Genomic DNA, 18246 nt, shown 5'->3' on the forward strand with positions numbered 1-18246 from the left:
GACCTACCTCAGCTGCAACCTTCGAGTCCCTCTTGACCAGGGCGGAAGTGAGGGCCACGCCGCTCTCAGAGATGGCCCGGTGGAAGAGATTCCTGGCCAGGGGGGATAACACCTGCAGGACCGTGTTGAGAAGGGAGTTTATGCTCACGGGAGGAAGGGGGTTTGTTCATGAAGAGCCACACCCATCCTCACCCCTGTCCTGGACTGCTCCCTTGGAGGCCTGGGCCTGGTTCTGTGAGAAAACCTCAGCTGGAGGGAGGCAGGAGCAGAGTGAGGGACAGAACAGGCGGTGAGTGGCGCCCACTAACTGTAACAATCAACAGTATCTGAGGGCAGCTTAGCAACTCCTAGCAACACTTTAGTGGCACAGTTCTCGTGGCAACTATACTCAAGTAAGAATTAATTAAAAAAATAAAGGTGAATAAAAAATTTTAAATGGCTGGGGAAATATAAAATAAATAAAGAAAATAAAGGCACAGTTCTGACTTCCCGTTTCCATTACTCAGAATTTATCCTAAGGAAAATAAGCATGGAGGTACACAACAATTTTTAATAATGCTCATGTTGTTTATAATAGTAAAAATTGGAAACAATCCAAGGTTTCAATATTATGAGACTGGATAAACAACATATTTTTCATTCTTACGATGAAATAACTTGACTATACATACAAAAAATGAAAGACTGTTTAATACTCAGAGAAATATTTATGTCATTTCATGATGCTAGGGAAAGTTTGTCTTTAAAAATTTCTAACTAGGGCCTCCCGTGTGGTCCAATGGTTAAGAATCCACCTTCTAATGCAGGAGATATGGGTGCAATCCCTAGTCTGGGAAGATCCCACATGCCATGGAGCATCTAAGCCCATATGCCACAGCTACTGAAGCCCCTGCACCTAGAACTGAGCTCCGCAACAAGGCATGGTGCTGAGACGCCCCCACACTCAAACAAAGAGTGTGCAGCAATGAAGACCCAGCATAGCCAAATATTTCAAAAAGGAATTATAAAAATTCTGGTTATATTCATAGATGGATAGACAGATAAACAGGGTGAATTATGGAGAAGAACTAGAAAAATACAGCTCAACATGAGTATCCAAGGATAATGGAATTGCAAATGATTTTTTTTCTTTGAGATTTTCTGTACTTTTCGTTTTTTCCACTTCATGAAGCATAAAAACATTTTCCTCTGAGTGTTCAACTGTGAAATCAATATAAGTTTTTAAAATGCAGTAATAGGGACTTTCCTGGTGATCCAATGGTTAAGATTCCAAGCTCCCAATGCAGGGGGCTCAAGTTTGATCCCTGATTGGACAACTAAGATCCCACATGAAAAGCGGCCAAAAAAAAAAAAAAAAAGAGGCACTAATAGCGCTAACCCTCTGCTCAAATGTGAGGTAGTTGGAGTGTTTCCCACAGCTCCCAGCACCTTCTAATCTGGCTTTCCAGCTTTGCTTCCCTTGGTGTCTCCCTCATTCCCATTCCCCACACCGCACTCCCAGGTCCTGTCTGTGTCCCCTTGTCGCCTGTCCCATCCCCCATCCCTCCTCTTCTTCTCCTTCTCCCCAGCCCAGCTCCATCCCTCAGCCCCAGAGACTGCTGCCCTCCCTCCTGGGCATGGACAAGCCCCCAGAGCCCTCAGAGGGGGCCCCCAACCTGTTCCTAGTGCTCGTGTCTCTCTGAACTGTAGGCCTGGCTTCAAGTCAGACAAGGACACCCAGACCAACCTCATGGTCAGCTCCTCTGATTAATCATTTACACCCACCCCTAATCTCAAGAGAAGTGAGGCGAGTCCTAACGTTAAAATGATTAAGAAGGAGAGGATGAGCTCAACCGACACAGGACAGCAAGAGAGTGTCTGTCACAGCTGTGGCTGCAGCTACGGCCCTGGAGGCTGAGCTGAGCCCTGAGCTTCCTGGAGGCCAAGGGGAGTCTGGCCATTAACTCTCCACCATCTGATGCTGCACAGAGTCAGGTCAGCCTTGAATCCAGGTCTTGGAAGCAAAGGTCCCAGGACTAGATGGGATGATCTGCAAGGGGTCCTATCAGCAGCCACATCAGGGCTAGGAAGACTTACAAGAATGGAGACACTTTCCGCTCCTGCTGACTCTCCAAAGATGGTCACAGAGCCTGGATCCCCTCCAAAGTTGGCAATGTTCTCCTGGACCCAGTGCAGCGCGGCCACCTGGTCCAAGTGGCCCCAGTTCCCCCGGCTGTGCTCGTCCCCTGTGCTGTGAGTAAGAGAACAGGGTGGGGTTGGGAGCAGAGATGTCCCGGCAGGGCCCTGAGGACCAGAGATGGGGCTGGGGGTCCAGGGGAGCCTTCTGGAAAGGACTGGGCTTCCACAGCCCTGACACAGGGTCTTCACTTTCCTGCTGTCCTGCTCTGCTACAGGGCTCTACAGAGCCATCCTTCATCTACTGATTGAGCATTTGCTATGGTCGGGGTGAAACCGAGTCACGTGGTAGAGGAGAGGCCGGGGGGAGAGGAAGTGGGGCGAGTACGTGCAGTTACACTGTCCCTGGGAGCAGACACGGGCCGTGGGGGGAAGAGCTGAGGGGTCTCCGTGAAGGGGACACGACTCCTCTGGGACAACCCTTCCCCAGCCCACAGGTCTTTCCAGGGAGGTGACCACCCCTCCCCCAGCCCACCCCCCAGCATCTCAGGGTAAGAGGTCCTGGCGCCAGTGCATTTGGGAAAAGCTCAGTAACTGCCTGCTGGAAACCTGGTTCCTGTCCCCACAGAATCCACACAGGAGACTCAAGCCTTCACTCACGCACGTGCCAAATTCCAGAAGGAAATGGTGTGGGTGGCCCAATGCTCCTCCCAGTAGATGTACCCCTGGAGTCAGATGCTCCTTACCAACTCCCAGTTCCAGGCAGCCGTTTCTTCACCTACAAGACTTCATGGAGCTCCCACATGAGTCTACCCCTTCTTTACTTCCCAGGAGGAAAGATGTGTGAGCCTCTAAGTGCTGTGCTACATGGTAACTGTCATCTTTAAGAGACTGCAACATGCCAGGCAGCACAGTGAAAACGAGAACAGCAGTTCAGATGAGATGACAACTGGGTTGGGCTTGTAGGAATAATAGGAGTGTGTCAGGGAGATTAGGTGTTTTATGTGTAAGAGCTCAGAAGTAGGTGCACCAGGGTGGCTGGGGAATGAGAAGGTAGGTGGAGCCCAATTAGGAGGGGACTCAGATGTCTTAGTAGGGAGCCTAGCAAGGAGCCCCTTGAGGGCTTGCATGACCAGAGGGCTTGCATGACCAGAGTGGGGTCCTAGCACCCCCACCCTGGGGGCAGTGTGCCACCAGGAGAGTCCAGGGTCTTACCTGAAGAATCCCCAGATGCCCAGGCGGTACTGAATGGTCACCACCACCACATTTTCACGGGCAGAGAGGGCCAGCCCATCATAGGTTGATGCCCCGCCCACCACGAGACCTCCTCCATGGATCCACACCATCACCTGGCCGGGGAGGATGCAACCACAGGGTTACAGGAAGCAGAGCTGGGGAAGACCTCAGAGACAGGTTTGGTCACCTACCCATTCTCCAGCTGCAGCCCAGGCCACCACCCAACTCAGGGCACCCTGGCTGCCCCTGCCTGTCTCCCCTGCCCCAGTGCCACCGTGCTCAGCGCTCTTTTTGCTGAGAACATCATCATGGGAACAGCCAAGGCTTGAGCATCATCTCCTCCCCAGCACTCCCACCACCCTCACTCCTGGGCCCATCATACAGCTCAGTCCACTCTGCATAAAGCCCTTGGTTAGAAGCTTATTTCAACTTCATCTTAGTTACCTTTTGTGTGGTGAATTCAACTTCTCAAGTGAATGGATGATCGTGTTACAAAGCACACACCGAGACTGGCACCTCTTCTTAATATGACTTCCTGCTATTCTACTTCCTCCTCCACTCCCCAAATCTCACCCATCCTCCAAAGCCCAGCCTAAAACCACCTCCTCCAAAAAGCCTTCAACCATTTGATGAATATGATCTGAAAACCTACTAGGTGCCAGGGACTTTGGGAAGAATTGAGGATGAGAGAGGACATGAAAATTCATAAAACACTGCCCTGAATTTAAGGCGTTCACATAACAAGAAAGTGAGAATGACTAAAATTATATTATAAAAATTAGGCTAATAAAAAACAAAAGAACTCATTTACAAATTATATGCTAAGAATGGTTGTATGCAATAAAAACAAATCACCCATTTGAGAGGGACTCTTAATTGTCCCATTTCATAGACAGGTGACCACGCAGCTAATAGGCCGTAGAGACAGGACTTGAACCCAAGCAGTCTGGCTCCAGAGTCCACATGTTGAGCCACTCAGCACACAGACACCAATGGCCATGGCACAGCAGGGTGGCTGTTGGGACAGAAGAATTCCTTCCCTACAACTCTAACTAATGCATCAGGATGACTTGCCTCATGTTCTGACCCAGACACTGCCATAAACTTGATATTTGTTACTGAAACCTCATGTGTGATTATCCCCGATTTGAGGAAACACCTAGTAAAAGGCAGAACAAAGATTTACACCCAGACCCTACAGGTCCAGAGCCTGTGTCCACACTAGAGGTTCTCCAGCCTCAGGTTCCCAGAGCCCCTGCTCCTCCGACACCTCTGATCCCTGCCTGCCTCCGGGCGGAGGGACTGAGTTTGCAGTCATCTCTGAGTTTAGGCTGAGCCAGGGGCTGGTCAGCAGTGATTTGCTGAAGAGGCCAGTCCAGCTAGGTACAGATCCTCCAAGCCAGGGGCTATGTGGTCATGGTTTTCCCTTCCCTCTTCTCCTAACCCCCACTTCTAGCCATGTGTATGGGTACACTCAGTATGTAAGAGTGGAAATGAATGAATGAACAATCATCCTCACCTCTTTGAGCTTCTAGTCAGAAGTTCACAGACACCCTTCTCTACATCTGGGCACCATGCCAGGGGTGTTCCTGGGTGATGGCTGGGTGTTCTCTCCCCTGTCTCTACCCCCAGTGACCGCTCCTTTTCCAGCAGACCTGCCCCAACGTCTAGCCTGAGTCTGGAAGTCGGTCATCTATCTGGGCTCCATGTATTTTGGAAATGCTGACTCACTGGGTCATCAGCTTGGGCCAAAGACAATCAGGAAGTGAATTTAGCTACAAGAAAATCTTGATAGCTGGCAAAGGCAAAGGAAAATACATCTTTGTTGCTCGAGGCTCTGCCCCACAAGCTGTGACACAGAAAGCTGTCAGAGAGGGTCTCTGTGTGCTGAGGAAAGGCCACACACAGGCTCCATGCTAGCACGTGTCAGAGCGCTCCTGGCTGTTCCAGGAGCCCCGTGCTCCAGTCCTGCCAACCCTACTCTGTGACCGCTCCTTCCCCTCACTGGGCCTCAGTTTCTCTGTCTGTAAAGGAAGGGTTGGCTTGTTGGCTTATCTCCGAGATTGCTTCCAGCTCTAACTTTATGGAAATGACGTTTTACCCTCTCTGGGTATCAAATTCCTAATGTAGCAATTAAAAGTCATCCTTCTTGTCCATCTATTAGCATGAGAGACCCAAGAAAAATTAAATGTGCCTTACAGATGTGCAGCAATCTCCCCCAGGGGCCCTACTCTGGCCGAGGGGAAACAGAGGAGTGGGCAACCTGCGCTCCCTGATGTCGGGTTTGGCTGTGGTGCACAAGAAAGCCCTGGAGCCCCAGAAGACCCTTGGCCCAAGACGCCCCCACCCAACACTGCCTTCATCCCCTTCCAGTCTACACCAGCCTTGCCCAGTGGTTCCCACCGCTCACCGGCAGCCTGCTTCTCTTCGTCAAGTCAGCAGGGGTGTATATATTTAGGTAAAGACAGTCTTCAGAAAACGTGAGACTAATGTTCTCCTTTCTGTTGGTAAAGAGATCCGAGAACAACTGTGCCCCCACTGGGTCTTGGGAGCACCTGTGAGGGGCAAGGAGAGAGAAGAATTCTTGAGGTTCAATCAGAGCTGACCAAGGAGATGTCTCCTGTGGTCCTCAAAGACCTTGGGCTGGCAGCTTCAGGCCAGTAAATAGAGTTGTTCTTACTATACCTGGGGCATGCGATGGGGATCCACAGGCTCAACAAGGTTTCCCAGGACCATGTACAGTCAGACCTGACCCTCTTCCCTCCCTAGGCCTCTGGAATGCTCGGATCAAGGAAGGAGGCTGCCCTATGTGCTGATGGGTGTGTTCAGTTCAGTTTAGTCACTCAGTCGTGTCCGACTCTTTGCAACCCAATGGACTGCAGCATGCCAGGCCTCCCTGTTGCTGCTGCTGCTGCTGAGTCGCTTCAGTCATGTCCGACTCTGTGCAACCCCATAGATGGCAGACCATCAGGCTCCCCCGTCCCCGGGATTCTCCAGGCAAGAACACTGGAGTGGGTTGCCATTTCCTTCTCCACTGCATGAAAGTGAAAAATGAAAGTGAAGTCGCTCTGTCATGTCCGACTCCTAGCGACCCCATGGACTGCAGCCTACCAGGCTCCTCTGCCCATGGGATTTTCCAGGCAAAAGTACTGGAGTATGTTGCCATTGACTTCTCAGCCAGGCCTCCCTGTCCATCACAAACTCCCAGAGTCTACCCAAACTCATGTCCGTTGAGTCAGTGATGCCATCCAACCATCTCATCCTCTGTTGTCCCCTTCTCTGCCTGCCCTCTATCTTTCTCAGCATCAGGGTCTTTTCAAATGAGTCAGTTCTTTGCATCAAGTGGCCAAAATATTGGAGTTTCAACTTCACCATCAGTCCTTTCAGTGAACACCCAGGACTGATCTCCTTTAGGATGGACTGGTTGGATCTCCCTGCAGTCCAAGGGACTCAAGAGTCTTCTCCAACACCACAGTTCAAAAGCATCAGTTCTTCGGCGCTCAGCTTTCTTTAGAGTCCATCTCTCACATCCATACATGACCACTGGAAAAACCATAGCCTTGACTAGACAGACCTTTGTTGGCAAAGTAATGTCTCTGCTTTTCAATATGCTATCTAGGTTTGTCATAACTTTCCTTCCAAGGAGTAAGCGTCTTTTAATTTCATGGCTGCAGTCACCATTTGCAGTGATTTAGGAGCCCCCAAAATAAAGCCAGCCACTGTTTCCACTGTTTCCCCATCTACTTGCCATGAAGTGATGGGGCTGGATGCCATGATCTTAGTTTTCTGAAAGTTGAGCTTTAAGCCAACTTTTTCACTCTTCTCTTTCACTTTCCTCAAGAGATTCTTTAGTTCCTCTTCACTTTCTGCCATAGGGGTGGTGTCATCTGCATATCTGAGGTTATTGATATTTCTCCCAGCAATCTTGATTCCAGCTTGTGCTTCATCCAGCCCAGCGTTTCTCATGATGTGCTCTGCATATAAGTTAAATAAGCACGGTGGCAACATATAGCCTTGATGTACTCCTTTTCCTACTTGGAACCAGTCTGTTGTTCCATGTCCAGTGCTAACTATTGCTTCCTGACCTGCATACAAATTTCTCAAGACACAGGTCTGGTGGTCTGGTATTCCCATCTCTTTCAGAATTTTCCAGTTTATTGTGATCCACACAGTCAAAGGCTTTGGCATAGTCAATAAAGCAGAAATAGATGTTTTTCTGGAACTCTCTTGCTTTTTAGCAGATGTTGGCAATTTGATCTCTGGTTCCTCTGCCTTTTCTAAAACCAGCTTAAACATCTGGAAGTTCATGGTTCATGTATTGCTGAAGCCTGGCTTGGAGAATTTTGAGCATTACTTTGCTAGTGTGTGAGATGAGTGCATTGTGTGGTAGTTTGAGCATTCTTTGGCATTGCCTTTCTTTGGGATTGGAATGAAAACTGACCTTTTCCAGTCCTATGGCCTCTGCTGAATTTTCCAAATTTGCTGGCATATTGAGTGTAGCACTTTCATAGCATCATCTTTTAGGATTTGAAATAGCTCAACTGTAATTTCATCACCTCCACTAAATTTGTTTGTAGTGATGCTTCCTAAGACCCACTTGACTTCACATTCCAGGATGTTTGGCTCTAGGTGAGTGATCACACCATCATGATTATCTGGGTCATGAAGATCTTTTTTGTATAGTTCTTCTGTGAATCCTTGCCACCTCTTCTTAATATCTTCTGCTTCTGTTAGGGCCATACCAATTCTGTCCTATATTGAGCCCTTATTTGCATGAAATGTTCCCTTGGTATCTCTAATTTTCTTGAAGAGATCTCTAGTCTTTCCCATTCTACTATTTCCCTCTATTTCTTTGCACTGATCACTGAAGAAGGTTTCTTATCTCTCCTTGCTATCCTTTGGAACTCTGCATTCAAATGGGTATATCTTTCCTTTTCTCCTTTGCTTTTCACTTCTCTTCTTTTCACAATTATTTGTAAGGTCTCCTCAGAGAGCCATTTTGCTTTTTTGCATTTCTTTTTCATTTCATTTTTTATTTTTACTCCAAGGTCAGGAGCAGTGGCCATGAGGAGATTCCCCACCTCCAAGGTAAGAGAAACCCCAGTAAGACAGTAGGCGCCGAGAGAGGGCATCAGAGGGCAGACAGACTGAAACCACAATCACAGAAATCTCTCCAATCTGATCATATGGACCACTGCCTTGTCTAACTCGAAGAAACTAAGCCATGCCGTGTCGGGCCTCCCAAGATGGATGAGTCATGGTGGAGAGTTCTAACAAAATGTGGTCCACTGGAGAAGGGAATGGCAAACTACTTCAGTATTCTTGCCTTGAGAAGCCCATGAACAGTATGAAAAGGCAAAAAAAATTGGACACTGAAAAATGAACTCCCCAGGTCAGTAGGTGCCCAATATGCTGCTAGAGATCAGTGAAGTAACTCCAGAAATAATGAAGGGACAGAGCCAAAGCAAAACAACACCCAGTTGTGGATGTGACTGGTGATAGAAGCAAGGTCCAATGCTATAAAGAGCAATAGTGCATAGGAACCTGGAATGTTAGGTCCGTGAATCAAGGCAAATTGGAAGTGGTCAAATAGGAGATGGCAAGAATGAACGTTAACATTCTAGAAATCAGTAAACTTAAATGAACTGAAATGGGTGAATTTAACTCAGATGACCATTACATCTGCTACTGTGGGCAGCAATCCCTTAGAAGAAATGGAGTAGTCATCATAGTCAACAAGAGTCCAAAATGCAGTACTTGGATGCAATCTCAAAAACAACAGAATGATCTATTTGTTTCCAAGGCAAACCATTCAATATCACAGTAATCCAAGTCTATGCCCCAACCAGTAACGCTGAAGAAGCTGAAGTTGAACAGTTCTAGAAAGATCTACAAGACCTTTTAGAACTAACCCTCAAAACAGATGTCCTTTTCATTATAGAGGACTGGAATGCAACAGTTGGAATCAAGAAACACCTGGAATAACAGGCAAATTTGGCCTTGGAGTACAGAATGAAGCAGGGCAAAGGCTAATAGAGTGTTGCCAAGAGAATGCACTGGTCATAGCAAACACCCTCTTCCAACAACACAAGAGAAGGCTCTACACATGGACATCACCAGATGGCCAACACCAAAATCAGCTTGATTATATTTTTTGCAGCCAAAGATGGATAAGTTCTATACAGTCAGCAAAAACAAGACTGGGAGCTGACTGTGGCTCAGATCATGAACTCCTTATTGCCAAATTCAGACTTAAATTGAAGAGGGGAAATCCAATAGACCATTCAGGTATGACCTAAATCAAATCCTGCATGATTATACAGTGGAAGTGAGAAATAGATTTAAGGGACTACATCTGATAGACAGAGTGCCTGATGAACTATGGACGGATGTTTGTGACATTGTACGGGAGACAGGGAGCAAGACCATCCCCAAGAAAAATAAATGCAAAAAGGCAAAATGGAGGTCTGGGGAGGCCTTACAAATAGCTGTGAAGAGAAGAGACATGAAAAGCAAAGGAGAAAAGATGGGCATGAGAAAGGGCCATTTCCTGCATCCCTGGGTCCACACCAGCGCTGTATGACGCCGCTGTAGAGTGCCCATATTCTGCCCACAGGGAAACAGGAGACTTCCAGAAACCAGGACAAATCAATCAAATGGCAGATATTTAGGGTCTACAACAGATCAGGGGTCAAATATTTGTGGGCAGCATTAGAACTGCACCCTAGCCCTGCCTCTTCCTGATACGCTGTGTTTCCTGGCAAATGCCTTGCCTGCTCTGCACCTGAATCTCTCTGGTGTAAGTGAGGGGAGGATTTCTGTAAGGATTTTGCAGCAGGGACATGCTAAAATTCTGTCAGCAACTCATCACAGGCTGGAACTACAGGCTGCCATCACAGGATATCTAAAATATGGAACATGTGGCTTCCCTGATGGTCCAGTGATTAAGAATCCGCCTGCCAATGCGGGGGACACGAGTTCGATCCCTAATTGGGAAAGTGGCAGAGTCAGAGCTCCAAAGAGAACCTCCTGATTTACATCCTGGGGGAGCTTTCCCCATATGACCAAGACAAGCGGGTATAGTATTCATAAAAGAAGAAATTCAACATTTAATATAGGGAAACAGAGTCAATCTCACTAATATTAAAATCAATGCAGAATAAAAAAATAATTTTATAATGACTGTTCAGTATCCAAAAGCCATTTTTAATTGCCCCAAGCATTGCCAAAAATTCAGCTAATGGAGGTTTTCATATGTTAGTTAAATGGGTGCAGTTGGAATATTTCTGAAGGGAAATTTTTAAAAATACTCCAACTCCAAAATATCATATCTTGGAACTTAATCCAAAAATACTTATAACATGCAGGAAGATTTAGCTACAAGATGTTCAACAGAGTGCTACTTATATTATCAAAAACATCAACAACAATGAAGAATCTCAAATATGAGATGAGGTAAAGAAATTGTGATTCAATACCAAATGAAATAGAGTGACCAAAAATCATATTGTGATATTTAATGATACAGAATGATGTTCATGATATACTTGCATGAACAAAACAGGAATCTAAGTTATCTGTATGGTGGAATATGATACTGTGATATAAGAAGAAATATGCATTTGATCTTCGGCCAGCTTCACTGAATAGCTGTTAAAACCCTTGTATCAGTCATTTCCTGAGTGGTGTATACTATTGGGTGAATGAGGTGATTTGTGGACCATACCGAAGAGCAGGAACCGGTTGCCAGAGAAATAATCACATAATTAGAGAGTAGGAACCTTCTATCACAACCTCCTGAACTCTGGAAAGGGGAGATGGAATGGAGGGGAATGAATCACCGATTATTTCAATCACTATGCCCATATAATGAAGACTCCATGAAAACTCAAAAAGACACATTCAGAGATTGTCCTGCCAAAACAGAAGGCTTTTTTTCTTTATTGTGTGGCATGTGAGATCTTACTTCCCTGACCAGGGATTGAATCCGTTGCAGTAGAAGGGCAGATTCTTAACCTCTGGGCAACCAGGGAGGTGGCCACCATGCTGGGTCCTCTGTCAGGGACCTCACCTTACGGATCTCTTCATTTGGCTTGTGGTTTGTATCCTACAATACCCTTCATAAGGAACTGGTAATCTAGTGGGGAAACTAGTTTGTTGAGTTCTGTGAGCTGCTCTGGTAAATTACTAGAACCCAGGAAGGTGGTCACAGGAACTTCTGAGTTATAGCCAGTTGGTCAGACACACAGGCGACAACTTGGAATTGGCGTTTGAAGTAGAGGGAGGTTATGTGGGACTGAGCCCTTCACTGATGGAATCTGACGCTATCTCTGGCAAAACCCCGACAGAATTAGGCGAATTGTTGTGCTCCATATGGTGTGCAAGAACTGCTTTTTGATGCGGGAAACACACACACACACACACTAGAAGTGGGTAGGGAAAGTTATGTGATTCCATTTAAAGGGAGAAAGTGTGCAGCAGGTAAAAGACTGGAAAAATAGAATCTAAACTGTGAATAGCAGTTCTTGCTAGGTGGTGGGACTGTGTGGTTTTCATTTTCTCAACTTTACTCACCTGTACTTCCACACTTTAAAAAAATTACTCAATTTTATTTATTAATATTTGGCTGCACCAGGTCTTCGTCATGGCATGTGGGATTTTTCCGTTGCAGCACAGGAACTCGTAGTTGTGGCACTTGGAATCTAGTTCCCTGACGACGGATTGAGCCCACGCCCTCTACATTGGGAGCATGGAGTCTTAGCCACTGGACTACCAGGGAGGTTCCCTCACTTTTATATAATAAGTATGTACTACTTATTACTTGTTATCAGGAAAGAAAAAGAATGAATGTTTTTTAAAAGAAAGGGAAGATGGAAGGGAGTAAGGACAGTAGAGAAGAGAAGAAAGGAAAAGAATGTAGCAAGACACAGGACCCTGGAAATAATTAGAAATCTCTTGCTGAGATAAATAATACGTGACTCAAACCTTGCAGACATCTGAGATGCCTTGGGAAGCAGCTGAGCGTCTTCTTTACCCAACTTGGCCAGCTAAGCAGAAAACATCAACAATGGTTCTGCTTATGTCAAGAGAGCAAGACACACTTGGGAGCTGAGAACTTGTGCAATCAACACCCCAAAGCACTACCACCCATACATCTCCTGGCCCACCTTACTCCCCACTATGGTGAAGTTCAAGAAGGAAAAGAAATAGAATTGTGAAAATTAATAAAGGGAAACCTCACTAAAATAAAATGCAGAGATCAGGAGGGGCAGTTCTCAGGAACATACCACTTCACCTCAATACAGATTTCATTAGGTAGAGACAGACTTTGCACCTCCGGCTGGAAGTGACAGGACTTTACTATGAGAAAGATTAACTCTTCCCTTGGCAACAGCTCAGCCAATGAGAGACTGTCGTTCCTCAGCCAATTAAAAGCCACTACATAACAAACTCCCAGTTTCCTCCAGTGGACTTTTTATTTGTAACAGTGCCTCCTTCCTTCCCGTTGGCCTCTATAAGAGAAAATCCTTTGTTTTACTTGACTTGCATGTGGTTTGCCATAGTTGCATATCCACGATGGCAGTTCTTTGCAGCTCTCAAATAAACCCCTGGTTCTGCTGGAAAAAATCTGGTTGTTTTCTTGTTTTAGGTTAACAGAATCATTACTTTTGAAATCTTTCACCTGCTCCACTTTCTATTTTTTCCCACAGCACTTATCATATTCTGATACATTACATAATCTATGTTTCAATTTGCATACTTCTTACTATCTGTCTGCCCCAGCTACAGTGCAAGCTCCATGAAGGTGGGATCTTTGTTCTGGTCACTAATGGATTCCAGGAAACTAGAAGATACCTGGGAAAGTTGCTCAATAAATATTAGTTGAATAAAGGGCTCTAGAAAGCTATGAGAGTTCTGGAAGGTTGATAAGGATCTGCAATATCTTGAAGATTCCAGGACGAAGTATGAGCCACTCATAGGACTGCCTTGGCTCCTTCCTGCATCCCTTTGAGACTAACATCCCTACTGAAAAATGCAAAAGCCACACCCCGGACTTACATGGGAGGGTGAGAGATGGTATTCTTCACAAAGGTCCATGGTTCTGCAGGCTGCGGCGGAGCAAACCTCAAGGATCCAAGAGGAGGCTTGGCAAAAGGGACTCCCAGGAAAACGGCCACAGGCTGAGCAAATCCTTTTAAGCTGACATGTTTCCCCAGGACTCTGCCCTGAGCGGTGTCCACGACAGGCGATGAAGGCGGCTGCCCTGCTGGACATCGGGAGGAAGTGAGGCCTCGTCAGTGGTGATGGTGACCTGGAGTCTGCGTGGATTTTGTTACCTTTCTCACGTGATCTTTAATGTCCTCTCAACTCTCTAAGCCTCAGTTTCTTCTTATATAAGAGAGGTGAAGCTAACTGTCCTTCCTAACTCACAGGGATATCTGAAGGAATGAATTGCAATTGGAGGTGTAACAGCATCACATCAGACACAAACACATGAAGAAGAGCTGCTGGGAATGAAGATGGCACTCAGTCTCCACACTTAGGAGCCTCTGGAATCAACCACCCACTGGATCCCGGCCGTGAGCTGCACGTTGGATGAGAGGATGAGCAAGAGGCGGCTGCTCTTCTCAGACATCTGACCTTACGTGGAGAATGAGCACACGCATACCTGACCCTCCTGTGGGGACAAGTGGTCCCTGTCCTGGGAGAATTACTGATTAAGGTCCCATAGGAGACAGAAGAGGGAGCGAGGCCCTCTGACTGCTGGCTTCATGGAAGCAGTGACCTCGCATCTGGGACTTGCAGTGGTGGAACAGTGACCCCGGGAGGTGGAAGAGAGGGTATAAAGGTATAAAGAGAGACGAGATTGTGCAGAGGGGAGGCTCTGAGACAGCAAAGCACAACGCCTGCCTGAGGAAGAGCGATGGGTCTTCCTCATGACTCCAGGAAGAGTCATGGGGGTGGAGCATGATCCTGGAAGGTTCAAGGCTGGGAGAGTCCCAAATACCAGGCCAACCATTCTGGCTTTTTTAGGGGGTAAGAGCAACAGAGAACTGTCCTGGAGTAAGAGAGAGACAATCAGCTTGAAGAGGCTCCTTCCGATGACTCTGAGCAGGGTCATCACAGGGAGCGAGACTTGGGGTCACGTTCCGTCTGTCCCATTCCCGTGAGCAGGCGGTTTTTTCTCACTGAGCTCAAATGTGTCTCCTGCACTTGCCAGGTCAGGCCTGGTGCTTCCTGCTTGGGGACATCCTGCACTTTCATGAGGCAGGTGGTCTTAGTATGACCCCTGTTCATGCTTGTCCCTCAAGTCCTCTCTTGTCTATCTTCAACACCTGCATCCTAACAGGAAATGATTTCCAGGCTCTCTCCCTCCCAATTGTTCCCCTTTAGATACAGACAAAAGGCCAACCTCTCTCTCAAAGTGTGTGGCCAGAACAGAGAAGAATAACCCAGATCTGGTTTATGGACACATCGAAAGACAGCCTTCAAGAGAGATGAAGTGGACAGACGCCCGACTGGCAAGAGTGAAAATGTGGGTGTTGGGTTGAGAGGCACAGGCAATGGTGGTGACAGCAGAGGTTGACACTTGGTTACGTGTTTGTGCATAGAGCACTCACTAGGTACCACGTGGGGACCCTAATCAGAAAAACCTGGCTAGGGAGACACCATTATGTCCATTTTAGAGATGAGGTAACCGAGGAAATGGAGGAAGCCAGTACGGCCTTTCTAAAGGTGGTAATTGTATGGACCTGCCTGGGTAAACCAGCTGTAAGGGGATAATCAGCTTCTAATGTGCTTCTTAGTCAGTGCTTCCCCTTGGTTCTGGGCCCTTCACAGTGTCACAGAGCCAGGAGGAAGACAAAACCCAGTGGAGGCTGGGCTGTCAGAGCACTGATGGCCAGAGCACTGGCTCTGGACTCAGGAGATAGAGAGAATTCACAATGTGATTTTTCAGCTGACCTTGGCATGTACATTTCCCTCCCTGAGCCTCAGTTTTTCCATCTATAAAATGGTGCAGATGCATCTGAGGTCCCTTGCTACGTTCTTGTCTTAACCATGTCCTCTATGTTCTGTATTCTTATGCTTTGACACCTGCAGCCTTGCTGATTCTGGGGGGACTGCCCTTCCCAGAGTTAACCAATCCCTGGAGATAGGACAAACTTCCCCTTCTAGCCTGCTGTAGCCTGAACCCCAATTCCCTTCTTAGTCAGGCCCTCTATTGAGTAAATATCACCCTGCCCCAATCACTCCATTGCAAAATACCTGAAAACTGTGCATACCCCCTAACCTGCTGACATTTCTACCTTGGAACTCCCAAACCTGCTTATCCTGTCTCACCTCTGTCTTTGCCATCAGCGACCAAGATAAAGGCCTTAATCCCAATTTCTTTTTATTGCCTCTGCCTAGAGACATACCCCTGTCTTCATAACCTGCACCACCATGGTAAGGCCATGCCCTCTTCTTCAGGGAAATGTGTCTTAATCATCTTTTCAGTGGCAGTTGGCTCCTTAGCCTGTGGCTGCTGCTGCTGCTAAGTCGCTTCAGTCGTGTCCGACTCTGTGCGACCCCATAGACGGCAGCCCACCAGGCTCCCCCGTCCCTGGGATTCTCCAGGCAAGAACACTGGAGTAGGTTGCCATTTCCTTCTCCAATGCATGAAAGTGAAAAGTGAAAGTGAAGTCGCTCAGTCGGGTCTGACTCTTAGCGACCCCATGGACTGCAGCCCACCAAGCTCCTCCGTCGATGGGATTTTCCAGGCAATCGTACTGGAGTGGGGTGCCATTGCCTTCTCCGGCTCCTTACCCTACTTGCCAATATAGGTAGATGTAAGAGACGTGGGTTCAACCGCTGGGTTGGGAAGATCCCCCGGAGTAGGAAATGGCAACCCACTCCAGAAGTCTTGCCTGGAGAATCCCATGAACAGAGGAGCCAGGAGGGCTACAGTCTATAGCGTTTCACAGAGTCTGACACGACTGAAGGGACTTAGACACACACTCCTGATCTGTGGGCCCCAGGATAGCCCAAACTTTCTGTTAATACACTGTCTTTGAAAACAACTCCTTTATCTCTTTTTTCACTTTCTCTATTTCAGGCACTCTTTAGAAGCAACAGCCCATTTCCAACTCACAACAGCCCACTGAGGTAGATACAGTTGTCACCCCCATTTTCGAAATGCAAAACCAAGGCCCAGAAAAGGGACATAACTTGTCTAAGAACACACAGCTACTAAGTGCTGAGCCGCGACGGCAACCCACACCGCCGTCTCCAGAGCCGGTATTAATATTCTCGTAAAGGCTTCCTGGGTGGCTCAGTGGAAAGATTCCACCTGCAGTGCAGGAGACGCGGGTTCCATCCCTGGGTGCAGAAGATCCCCTGAAGAAGGAAACGGCAAGGCATTCCAATATTCTTCCCTCGGAAATACCATAGAGAGATGAGCCTGGCAGGCTGAATGGGGTCTCAAAAGAGTCAGACAGGACTTAGCCAAAAAAAAACAAAGACCCCTTCCAGGATTCTGGTAAGGTCCTGCTCCATATCTGCATTAACAATCAAGAGGGAAAGACATGGAGGAGCTCACCAAAGTCCTCGGAGGGATGTGGGAGGTGAGCTCGTTGGCTTCCTCTGCAGTGGTGGCCCGCAGCCGAGTCTAGGGTGTGCTCCGTCCCCTGTGTCTCCTGCTGCGAAACACGGGCTGGGCTACACCATCCAAGTTCACAGAGCCCGTGCTGCTGCAGAGCCTGGCCTGTCACTACTTTGTCCCATGCTCATCTCCTCCCCCATGTTCCCCAAAAGGATTTCCAAAGAAGCCCTGGCTATCTGCATTCAGGAGGACTCACCCCAAGCTGTGAAAGTAGAGATGGAGGTCAGAACCAGCCCAAAGAGCCACATCGTGGAAAGACAGCTGCTCCTGTGTCCACAGGTCTCTGCCCTGCTCAGAGGGCTGTTTCACTCTGGGACCAAAGCTCCCTCTGCAAGCTCCCACTCCAGCAGCTCAATAACAGAAAAACTGGCCTCCCTTCCTTGAGGGTGGTTGGGGCGTGTGAGCCACACCCACCAAGACTTTGCCCTCTTTTAAATCAAGAACCCAGACCTACTTCTCTAATTACAGGTAGCCACAGACACTTCAATTTGTTTCCTAAGTGCGTCTCCCTTCCTGGACTCTAAGCTTAGTGCTCTGTGAGATTCCCAGGGCAGGAACAAGCAGACAGAGGCGTTCAGACAAGGGGAGCCTTTGGTCTGGGGCCCTCAGAACAACTGGATAACTTGTAGAGCGACACCCAGCCCCATAGCCACCCAGCTAGAGAATTAAGGGGCTTATTTCAGAGCTCCATGTTCTTATTTTGGAAGCATCTTGAAATTTATCCAGTCACCCTTCTGATGCCCAGATTAAGTTTACAGTGTTCCTGCCAAGTGACTCAGCCTCCTGCTGCACAGCTCCAACAATCTTTGGAGGGAATGTTATTACAGTAAAGGGACTCCACCACTCCATCATCTTGGGCTGTGATTATTCATTCATCCATCCATCCCTCCACCCTTCCTTCCATTTATCATTATTTCATTTATGCATTCATTCTCCAAACATTTACCAAATGCCTGGCTCTATGCTAAGTGTTTTTCATCTTTCCAGGTGGCACTAGTGGCAAAGAACCCACCTGCTAGAGAGGGAGATGCCAGTTTGATCACTGGGTCGGGAAATCCCCTGGAGGAGGGCATGGCCACTGACTCCAGTATTCTGGCATGGAGAATCCCATCAACAGAGGCGCCTCGGCAGGCTACAGTCCATAAGGTCTCAAAGAGTCAGACACGACTGAAGCGACTTACCATGCATGCCAAGTATTATGGAGACAAAGATAAATCTAAGACATGGTCCATCTCCTGGAGGAATCACCATAT

General features: G+C 47.5%; 1 protein-coding gene across 2 annotated transcripts in view; it reads right to left on the reverse strand.

Annotated features, from left to right (window-relative positions):
* LOC113876841 (liver carboxylesterase-like) overlaps positions 1-17317 on the reverse strand; it is a 32248-nt gene extending 14931 nt beyond the window's left edge. The window contains exons 1-6 of one of the 2 annotated variants that reach the window (XM_027516527.1): positions 17190-17317; positions 13411-13615; positions 5762-5906; positions 3331-3464; positions 2077-2230; positions 8-112 (exon numbers count right to left, since the gene is read on the reverse strand). In XM_027516527.1, the coding sequence (XP_027372328.1) occupies positions 8-112; positions 2077-2230; positions 3331-3464; positions 5762-5906; positions 13411-13615; positions 17190-17241 (795 nt within the window). In that variant the 5' untranslated portion in view covers positions 17242-17317. Of the gene's footprint in view, positions 1-7; positions 113-2076; positions 2231-3330; positions 3465-5761; positions 5907-13410; positions 13619-17189 lie in introns of both variants that reach the window. The other variant, XM_027516526.1, reaches the window with a different exon arrangement.
* Between the last annotated feature and the right edge of the window lie 929 nt (positions 17318-18246).

The sequence above is a fragment of the Bos indicus x Bos taurus genome, chromosome 18 (genome assembly GCF_003369695.1).
Source record: "Bos indicus x Bos taurus breed Angus x Brahman F1 hybrid chromosome 18, Bos_hybrid_MaternalHap_v2.0, whole genome shotgun sequence".
Classification (NCBI taxonomy): Eukaryota; Metazoa; Chordata; class Mammalia; order Artiodactyla; family Bovidae; genus Bos; species Bos indicus x Bos taurus.